This window comes from Candoia aspera, chromosome 9, assembly GCF_035149785.1.
Source record: "Candoia aspera isolate rCanAsp1 chromosome 9, rCanAsp1.hap2, whole genome shotgun sequence".
NCBI classification, from domain to species: Eukaryota; Metazoa; Chordata; class Lepidosauria; order Squamata; family Boidae; genus Candoia; species Candoia aspera.
The window spans coordinates 23917931-23929056 of NC_086161.1; the positions used below are offsets into that span (position 1 = coordinate 23917931).

At 47.2% G+C, this 11126-nt stretch overlaps 1 protein-coding gene across 1 annotated transcript; it reads right to left on the reverse strand.

Moving 5' to 3' along the window:
• Positions 1-258: 258 nt before the first annotated feature.
• LOC134502580 (pulmonary surfactant-associated protein C-like) lies at positions 259-9508 on the reverse strand. The gene is made up of 6 exons (XM_063310979.1): positions 9419-9508; positions 7099-7584; positions 5970-6104; positions 4481-4582; positions 4124-4267; positions 259-2853 (listed from the first exon to the last, which is right to left on the reverse strand). Exons 1-5 carry the CDS (start codon positions 9479-9481, stop codon positions 4124-4126), a joined length of 930 nt encoding a protein of 309 aa, XP_063167049.1. The 5' UTR covers positions 9482-9508; the 3' UTR covers positions 259-2853.
• Positions 9509-11126: the final 1618 nt, after the last annotated feature.

Here is an 11126-nt window from a genome sequence, read left to right on the forward strand (position 1 = left end):
CTTAGCAATCTTTTCTGGAAGGTCTGTAAAATGTTAGGAGGCAAGGAAGGTGTTAGCAAAGGTTTGTATCCTGGCAGTATATTTTGTTTTGCTATTTTAAAGGACATAAATGGCGTGGTGTGAAAAAAATAATAATAAAAAGTTCTGTTTGCTCTGGTGTTGGCAGTTATTGTGTAAGAACATCCTTCTTGTATGTATAAAATGTTCTCTGCCCTTGCCAATCTAAATTCAAAATTCAATTAGTGCACGTTACCTAAGCTTTTATTCCCAGGAATGGATGACAAAATCCAACAATACGCACACACATTTGATCACAACAGTTAATTCAAAGCAGTTCTTACGTAAAAGCATCTTCTAAATGCAAGGAGTACATTGGCAAACTACTGTGCAGTGTCTGTGTTATAAGCACTGAGTTTGAACTTTTTTTTTTTTGGCAAAGAAATGAGAGACAGTTTGCAAGCAAATAATCTGTACAAGGTTGCCCTCTGAAGGCAGGATTAGGCAGAAACCCACAAACGCAAACTCAGGAGCAGGCTGATGTTTCTGTGGCCGAGTTTCTCAAAGGCTTCAAGTGGTCTGTTGTGGAAATGGTTTTCAGAGTGGGTTCAGAGGGATTATCTATTTCCTTAACAAAAAGATCCTTTAAGAACAAGATAGTTCCAGAAACTGGCATATATCCAAAGTCTGTCATAGGGTAAAGTCCTAGTTTCTGACCATTTTGGACCTGAATAACATGGTCAGCCCCAAAGCTTGGTTAAAATACAACATGTGACGAAGTATAATAGAGCTTTTCACATGACTGTTAACAGAGATGGTTAGCCTAGGTTGATATATGAACACAGCCATTGAATTGCTTCTCTGTAGTAATCAGTCAAAATCAGTAGGAACATATCTGGGTATAATCTACAGCTCTCTCAGCTACGAAGTTTGGAAGACTTAGGAGAGCCAAGAGTTGGTTAAAACTGGTGTGTGAGAGGGCAATGCAGCTCAATTTAATCAAATCCCCTCCCTGTTTTTGCCATTCTTTGAGCGCCGGCCGATGTCAAAGTCCCAACCCACTCAGTTGAGAGTGTGCCACAACATTTTTGGGGAAGCGTTGGTGTTCTACCACAAATGACTTGATGTGGAAACTTCATACTGACATAGGATCTCTCTCTCTGTCCTCCTGCCCCCAACACTCTCTAGAAGTGCTGGCATGGCAATTGCCTGGAAATTTTAGGACTTGTCCACAAACAGCTGGAAGTCACCATGTTGAAGAAGGCTTGCATGGAGATTTTATTCCCACCATTTCTCTAAATGTATACCCCACAATGCTATTTAAAACCTGCTGACTGGGTCCATCCTGAAAACAGTCTTGAAGTGCCCTCTTTGGAGAACATGGCCTACAGTGGTAGAACTTCAGGGGTGACTATCATTGTGGGTGTCTTTCCTCCTGAACCGTGACAACGTCTGAGTCTAAGAATACCTTGTTTTAATAGCCAAGGTTCTGCAGTTCTTGGGAAATGCTAACCTGTTTACTAGATGGCATTGAAAGCTTCCATTGGACTAATCTTTGGCCCCTTCCCACTTTGACCTAACCACAGACATGACCTGGTATTATCTTCTGACCGTCGTGTTCCCATGAGATTGTCTTCATCTCATCTCCAGCCTATGAGGGGAGCGAGGAAAGCTTAAGGGGGGCTGTTATTAAAGCTGTATTTAGCATTTAGTATTTTGATTAGTACTTAGTACTTAGTATTCAAAAGCAGCCACAAGCGGTGTAAAATCTGTTCAGCTTTGTCACCCATTCTCTTGCCGGGGACTGGCAACAGGGGCAATAAAGGCAGGACAGGGATTAACAATAGGACAACAAGAAATATCACCGCAGTATAGTTTCTGGGGACGGAATCACAAACTTTGCTTCATTTGCATGCTGACACCATGATGTGCACGTTGTCACTGGCTTCCTCCTAGCCCTGCCCTCCATGGAAGCCCATCAGTCCAGATTTCTACATGGAAGGATATGGGATGAAAGAAGAAGAAGGAAGAAGATATTTTCAGTTGGCTCCTACATGGATGGAGTGGAACCATCCAGACCAAGGTATCTTCTCAGCAAGGACTACTGCTTGCTAGAGAGCATTTTCTGTTTCTCCTGGTTTTCCTGAAGTCTTGCTACCCGGAGGCCAGATTATCACCACCCTTTGATTGCTGTCACTTAGTGTAAATCAGTTTTTTGTCATTTCTTTTAAGTGCTTTCCCATTCTGCTGTGATCAGTCATGTGTGATAATAAGTCGGGAGAAAGAGAATGGAGTGAACAGTCCAAAATTTTAGGCCAGGGCAATGCAACCTCAGGCAGGCAAGAGTGAGGCCCTCTCTGAAGATAATAATGGCTTTGTGAAAGTAGTTATGAAAGGGAACGGCAACTCAGCCCCTTTAGCACCTCCATTCTCTGTACTAGGAGGACGGTAAGATGGAGGGATGGACGCTATAGGGCCTGTCCAGAGAGAGAGAGAGAGAGAGAGAGAAGCGGTCCAGACATTTGGGGCTGTTGCTTCGATGCATAATTAAAAAGTAGCCCCTGCCCAGACAAATGACATGTTACATACAAAACAGGATTGCCTTGTGGACATTAATAACAGCCATGAATAAAGAAAGGTTGGCTCTTCAGCCCCACCCCACCCCCCATTTGCCACTCTTCTTCTTCTTCTTCTTTTTAGGCACTTAGCTTAACCTCCTGCGCGTAGCAATGCAAACCCATCCTGAAGCCACGGGAAAGGCAGCTCAGAACTGCCCAGGGGAGCCCAGACGAAGCCATGTTGCTGGTCCATTTGGAATCGGTCCAGAACGTGGAGCTCCAGTTTCTGCTAAGAGGTCTGCAGAGAGCAAGCGGTGGAGAAGTGAGACGGAATCTCTGGGGGCCAAGCCCATTTCGTCATGCGTGGAGGCCAGACCGGGACCGAAGGGCCTCTGCTCGTGACTCTTTGCTGCTTGAAACCAAGAAAAACATGGTGCCCCTCCAATTCCATAGGTCAAAAGTTTTCAAACTTTGCACTACTGTGGTCTTCTAAAATGATACATGACCTCCCCAGGAATAAAACCAGTGAGTTTTTCCTCAATAGCAGTGAGTGTGCCAGCTCTCAGTTGAGAAAGGGACTCCTCAACCCACCCCTTATCCCCTCTGTGTACGCAAAGCTGGAGCCCTGTCAGAACTTAGTGCCCAAACCAGCCACATCACTCTGCTTAAGGGTGGTGCTGGCTTCTTCCAGGTGAGGCCATAACTTCATCTGCATCATTACATCACCATGCAAATCATGTACTAAGCACCAGTTACACAAATGATGTAAATTGCATAATAATTTGCATCATGTGCACAATGGCATCATGACATGCGTGATCTTATTGTGTCCTGAAATTTACCCCTAAAATTCAGCAACAAAATAGCCAAACTTCCGCTGCATGCACTTTTGGAGGAAGTTTAATAATCAAAATGCAAGAAGAGTTCAATCAGCCAATAGTCTGAATTCTCTGGTCATCCATCTGAACGTGGCCTAGGAACTAATTCCAGTAATATATTTGCGTATGCAGACCACAGGAGATTAGTTGCCTTCTCCTATGAAGCCAGTTCTGCGGCATGTGTCAACAGACCATGACTTTACGGAGGGAGGGGGTGACTCAGCAACGCTGTCCTGGTGAGTCCTACGTGCAGACATGCTGCCTGAACATGGACCCTAACATTAATGACCGTAAGGACAGCTCGTTCTAATATCTACTGCAAACTGTGCCTTACAGCACAGGGATCCCTCATCAAGAAGAATTCAGTGACCGATGTAGGACAACCATCTCCTTGGAGGCTTTGGGAAAAGGCGTTGAGTAGCTTCCAACATCAGATGTATTATGGACTGAGGTGATGGAGAAAGATCTTAATAATTCCCAGCATATGGTGAAATGATTTTGCTGGCTCTGAATTTAAGACAGTCCAGCATATCTGTAAAACAGCAGGATGAGGAAGGCTGGACTATATATTGTGTGTGTGTGTGTGTGTGTGTGTATAAGCCTGCAGCTACCAGTAAGTGTTCCTGGATGACACTGTATCTTCTGAGGTGTTAGTTCTTTCTGGCTCCAATATCTCTGTCCGCTACTCACCTAAGTATAGAAGACGGGAATGTGTTTGCAGAGGACGTTAATTGTAGTTCCCAGGTGTGAACGATCCATCTGGAAAGTGAGGGATTCTTCTTCTTGCTCCTTCTCCTTCCCGTTCTGTGTGAGATGCATGACGGACAACCTGGTCTACAAGAGAAGACGACATAGCTGGGCCCACTTTTTCTTTTTGTTAAACAGAAGAAAAGCTAAGTGTGGATGACTCCACAGTTCTCTACTCAGGATTCTGGAGGGCAATTGCTATCTTTTCCCCACTGCAAACTGAGTTGCTTTCCATTCATGCTGATGTTTGCCATTTTGTCTTGGAGGCATTTTTTCTCCCAGCAAGGTTCCCATCCTTACCTGGAATTCCTTGAGGAGAGTGTCTACTCCTTGGATATTTTCTTTATCCATCCTGGTAATGTAGCAGGCTTCACGATGATCAGGTTTGTAGCCAATCAGCAGCTGTGGACAAGGCATATAGATTCATTTAAACTCAGTTGACTCCCTGAAGTACATTTCTGCAGCACGTACACCAGCCTTAGGTTCACCGTTAAATTTGACAAAATCTTAAACTGCCCTTGGTAAAAAATAATTTACTTGCAATTTTTGGCATCTGATATTGCAATGCTGTTCTCTGTGAGAGCTGCAATGTATTTGCTACTAAAAGCTGTCTGATATTCCTTGATGGAAATTTGGAAGGCAGTGGCAGAGTCTGAAAATGAGAATTCTGGGAACCACTCCCAAGATCAGATGACCTTCCAGGACATCAGGGCTCTAACTGAGCCTTATGTAGTTACAGACTTGGGTCTGGTGGGTCTCTGCAAGGGGAAAAAGGGCAAGTGACATCAACATGTTGTCATCACATCATGATGCAAACAATGTACTTTGCACCTGCAAATTACATAATTTACATCATCTGTACAATAAAATTATGATGCATGGGCTATCTTTGTCTTGTTTGATGCACGCCTATGTTCGGCCTAGTCTTCTGCAACCTGCTGCCCTCCCATCATCCTCAGGCAGCATGGATTGGCCGTGCTGGGTGAATAAGATGGGAAGTGCAATTGCACACATCTGGAAGACGGCAGCTGGCAAAACACTGTTATAAATGAATGAAAATATTATAGAATGCTAACAAGACTACAAAAATGCCAGCAGTCTATCTATCTGGGTTGGCTGATCAGTTTCATAACCGTCTGCCATGTATTTTTAGTCTTAGACTACATGCAGCTTAGTCTGAGTTCAGCAGACCTTCTGGTTGGGTTTATTGATCTTTCCAGTCTACCTTAAATCATTGGTTATTCTGTGAACATGTGACTGTTGGCCATACATTCACCGAACATTTATGTATGTCCTGGGGAATCAGAGTTTTTGCACGTGACAGTCGCTGTACAATGCTGACCGCCTTACGGAGACTTTGGATCAAAATGTGGAACGTCACCGCGACTGCGATGAGCATTTCAGGCTGCTGGATTAGGAGGACGCTTCGTTTAGTCGTGCCTAAACCATCCAGTGATGCCAACGCACCCCAAGCCCCCCAAGTCTGAAAGTGCAAGGGGGAATTTCACAACCAAAACGTCAGCGGGACTCTTTCAGATGCCAGCGTTCATGGTTACACTGGGTAACCTTGCCCACCGGGAAGATCTGGAAATAGTGCTTTCGGTCCTGTTCCATGCAATTGTGTTTCTTGTACGTGGGCTTGGGGAGGAGGAGGCCCAAGCTCTATTCGGTATCTTCTCAGCCTTGCACAGCTCGCTACAAATGGTCTACTGCAGCTCCCCATGTGCAGAAGAAGCCTGACTTTTCCTCCCGCCAGGTAATTTCTCTTCCTTTCCCAGCTGCCTCTCACCTTGGAGAAATCATAAATGACCGTGGCTGGACTGTGGATTCCATCATCCACATAGTAAGTGGCTACTTCTTCATCCCTGGAGAACTTCAGCTGGGATTCTTCTCCTCCCACCCCATCAATGGTCATTTGCAGAAGCTGCATGGGATAAAAAGGGATCCCTTTTGGCTTGCTTGTAGGAGCAATTGCTAAGGGCTAAATCAGGCGGGAGGTGGCTTATGATTGGATAGGAAAGGCAGCCCTCCCCTTGTGGTGCAAGGCTTCTTCTTGGCAGCCTCTCTAATAGGAAAGCTGCTGTAGCTCATTGGCTGGAAGACTGGAAACCTAGATACAGGTAGTCCTCACTACTTAACAACCATTTGTTTAGTGATGGGTTGGACTTATAATGGTGCTGAAAAAACCGACTTACGACCATCGCAGCATCCCCATGGTCACATGATCACAGTTTGGGTGCTTGGCAACTGGTTTGCATTTATGACCATCACAGCATCCCATGGTCATGTGATCGCCATTTTTGACCTTCCCGGCCAGCTTCCGGCAAGCAAAATCAGTGGGGAACCATGTCATTTGCTCAACGACCATGTGGTTCATATAACACCTGCGGTGATTAACTTAACGACCACCACAAAAAAGGTCGTAAAAGAGTCCCCCATTGGGGGAGATGGGCGGTGATATAAATTTAATAAATAAATGAATAAAATCGGGTTGGATTCGCTTAATGACTGCTTCACATAGCAACCAAAATTCCAGTCCCAATTGTGGTTGTTAAGTGAGGACTACCTGTAGAGGGGCGTTGTTGTTGATTATCATTGTTGTTATTCCAATTATTCCAGGATTTTCACAGGTCCTCCATAACCTCCCTAACAGGGGCATCCAGGTGTGTGCTGGTAAATGTTGCACTGCTGTGGGACCACCGATTGGCACACCTGGCATTGTGGCTCAGCTCTGCTCTTCACCAGCTCACAAAGTTCCTGAAAACGTCACCAGCACAAGCCAGCTCCAGCAAACCCTGGGGGCTTCCTGCCGCCACGCTCCGTGCCTCCCCACTGGTCTCAGACCTGTCCAGCCAGTCCCGCCCAGGGAATGCCCCCATCCCCGGCCCGGTTCCAGCTGGCCCAGTGCCCCCACGTACCGCCTCCGGGTGCGCCTGGGTGATGTACAGCCCCATCAGGAGTGCCCCCACGACGACCAGCACCACGACCAGCACGACCACCAGGACCAGCAGGAGCTTCTTGCAGTTCACCGGGCAGCCGGCCAGTTTGGGCAGCTGGCACAGCAGCCGCGGGAGGCAGCAGCACAGCTGGCAGCAGCAGTCGCAGCTCGGGGGGCAGCAGCACTCGGGGCAGCAGCCGCAGCTGGGGCAGGAGTCGCATCCTGGGCAGCAGCCGCAACCACAGCCAGGGCAGCAGCCGCAGCCGGGGCAGGAGCCGCAGCCCGGACAGGAGCCACAGCCGGGGCAGGAGCCGCAGCCGGGGCAGGAGCCGCAGCCGGGGCAGGAGCCGCAGCCGCAGCCGGGGCAGGAGCCGCAGCCCGGACAGGAGCCGCAGCCGGGGCAGGAGCCGCAGCCGGGGCAGCGATCACAGCAGCCTGCAGGCGGTGGATCCAAGGCACGGTAGTCCTGTGGAGGCAGATGGACGGAGAGAGAGAGAGACCCTTCTGATCCATGGGAGGAAGAAGAAGGGAAGCAATTATCCGTGCACAGCTGCGGTGGGACAGGCCCAGGGAAGATGCCTTCTGGGGACTCAGCTTGGTCCTCTTGCCCTGGCCTCTGCCATCCGTACCACACACCCATGCCCAACAGTCCTTTTAGTCAACTTGATTGATAGCAAGCAAACTTCTTCTCCAGTTCATGGCTGCCACCATGCCACCCCTGGCCTTTGCCACCGCCACTTCCTGTGGCCTGATCTTTTCACAGCCTGTCTGCCCCTCTCTTCCCAGACTGCAGGGCCTTTAAATGCATGTCAGGTAATTTATACAGGTAGTCCTTGACTTACAACCACAATTGGGACCAGAATTTCCATGATAAGTCATTGCAGTCTTAAGTTGACCAGACCTGATTTTATGACCACTTTTACAACAGTCATTAAGTGAATCCAGCTTCCCCAATGGGTGTTTTTGGCCAGAAAATGGCAAAAAATGTCACAAAGCAGGATCACGTGACCTGGGACGCTGCAACCAATCAGAATTGCGAGCCAGTTGCCAAGTGCCCAAAATGTGATCATGTGACCGGGGAGTGCAATGTTTTACGACGCTTGGAAGTGCTTTGCAGGCCGTAAACACCCATTCCGAGGCCGTTTCAACTTCGGACCATCGTTAAACAAACTGTCGGGAGTCAAGGACTACCTGTAAATTGATTCATGAAATATATAAGCTGCCTAATGCCATCACGGCTCTGGGAGGCGTACAGCATGGCACCAAAACTGAAAAACTTTATTGCCATCATTAACCAGCACAAACAGCACAAAACAATAAACAGAAGAATACAAAATCCTAGAAGAACCCATATCTGGAAAAAATACCCAGACTATCAGACGAAATATCGCACAAGGGGTCCACCCACCACAGTAGCCCAGGCCTTAGCATTAAGGGCTCATTTCAATAGGGCCAGGATGGAGACCATCCAAATCTCTAGGGCAGTGTTTCTCAACCTTGGCCACTTGAAGATGGGTGGACTTCAGCATGGCTGGCTGGGGAATTCTGGGAGTTGAAGTCCACCCATCTTCAAGTGGCTAAGGTTGAGAAACACTGCCCGAGGGAGACATCATTCAGGATGGCAGGTGCTGTGACAGAGAAAGCAACTTCCTGGGCACCATCAGATGACATAGCTCAATTGATGAGACCCAAAGCAGGTACCCTTGGCTGCCATGAGACCTTGGAGATCTGCTGGGGAGAACAGTTTGTGTGGCTCTGCTTCTGGGGTTCTCTGTAAAGGAGAAGGCACTGCCTGCAGGGTTGTCCTGCCCACCGCTGGGCAACTAAGAGTTTACTGAATTCGTTGGAAAGGCAGATTACAGAAAGGGAAAAATTATCTCTCTAAAACATCTGACTGAAACTGGCGGGAGAGATAAAAGAGCTGAACATCCACCACAGCCATTGCAGTTTAGCATAATATTTCCTTGGTCTGAAGATTTCCAAAGTCTTGACATCCAGTTCCAAGGTTTAACTCAAGGAATTCAGTGTTAATTATAGCACGCAGGTTTCTGAGATGGGAAATTGTCAATATGAGCCACCATCAAGAAATACTTAGTAATATTTGCAGCATCTAGAGACAGGCAAGATTTTAACTGGGCTTTTAAAAGGCAGATAGTTGGGTCTTCCCTCAAATGAACCTGGCCAGAAGCAGGTCCCAGGTGCTCAGATAATTCAGGCGCTTATTTAAACCTAAGCCTCTGCAATTTGGAAAAAGAAAATATAGAGGGAATGAAACAAAATCATGTAGCAATGGGACTCACAGCTGATGGTGCTCGGAGTAGAGTCTCCCTGGTGACAATTTCTATCTTCTCCTCCATCTCCATCACTGGAGTCTTTCCTCCACATTAAGTCTGCCCCTTGCCAGATATTGGAGTGGAAAGAGTCAGAGAGAGATATATATACACACCTACGCAGGAAGCCTAGAGGACTTCCTGTGTAGGTGTATATATATGTAAAGGAGGTGGGGGTGGTTTTTCCATTCTTCTGGCTGGGAGACAGACCTTTCCTTTGCTAGGTGGACTTGAGAACTTGATTCTCCATTGTTCCCTCCTTCTCAGCCAAGTTTCTACCATGGGGCCAAGGACCTTATTGTGAAACAGCCATGGCTAAATGTCTTCTCCTTCAAAAGGCCCTTAATGGAGTGAAGTGGGCACTTGTCCCCAACTGGATGGTCCTTGTAGTCTAAAGAGTGGCAAACATTAGACCCCTGTGATCCAAACCAATGCCTTGTGAGGGGCGCACTCATCCTTATGAGAAGTGTATATGCTTGTGCAAAGCAATGGCCTCTCTCTTCTGTCTTCTCAACTCACCTTGTTCTGTTGCAGGCAATCTTCCTTCAGGGATAATCTGGTGCAGTGTTTCTCATCCTTGGCAGCTTTAAGATGTGTGGACTTCAACTCCCAGAATTCCCCAGCTGGCTGGGGAATTCTGGGATTTGAAGTCCACACAAGTTAAAGTTGCCAAGGAAGAGAAACACTGATCTAGTGGGGTCTGCATAGTGGGCAGTTTTGAAGCAGACAATGAGAGAACAGCCCCCAACAGACAACAATGCTCAGTGTAAAGCCCCTTTTTTCTCTTTCTTTCTTTTCCCTTTCTATTTTCATTCATTCACTCCCCCTTTCTGACAGCTTTCTGCAAGTTGCAGGAGAGAGAACAGAAGGGCTGTTACAGGAGATCTGAACTGATCTGCGGTGGGGACTTTGAGCTGAGGCCGAGAGCCATACGGGGCCTTAAACGGCATACATCCCCCCACTTACAGGAAAGAGTCATGAGAAAATCCATCTCCCCTCCAGTGAATCTTCAGGCTAGCAAGACTTTCTCTCAGGTTTGTGTTGGAATAAGGCAGGGATGGCCAAGGTTTTAGCAGTAAGGGGGGCACAGTTTTTTGCGGTGGGGGAGAATGGACGGGGACATTATGCGCAGGGTGGGATTGCGTCACCCTTATGTACATGGGATTCTTCTCTGGGGGGGCTCTTCCTCAACTATCTGACTTTATGAAGTCTATTTAGAGGTTTCCTACAGATTTCATATGCTTCCCATCTCAGAATACCAAGAAAGTAGACAGCTGATTTTTGTCAGTGAAACTGTAATATTTTTCTGGAAGGGCTCTGGAAGTTGCAGAAAAAAGAGGGAGCCATGCAGCTCTGTAATCACAGATTGCTCAACCCTGTAACAAGGGAATGGCTTCTTCTGGAAGTTCTCCATGAGCTTCCTGGGCCAAGCACTAGGGACTTAACACAGGCTCAGGAACAATAGAAACAAGAAGCGTATTTTTCCATCCCACCGTGATGCTTTTAAACTTTGATGTTGGAGCAGACTCCTGAGAATACCCATGGACAGCCAAGAAAACAAACCAGTGAGCCATTGGACAAGTCTACCCAGAATTCTCCCTCAAGACACAATTGACCAAGCTCAAATGATCATATTTAGAACACATTCTGCAAAGACCCAGTTCATAAGGCTGGGAAA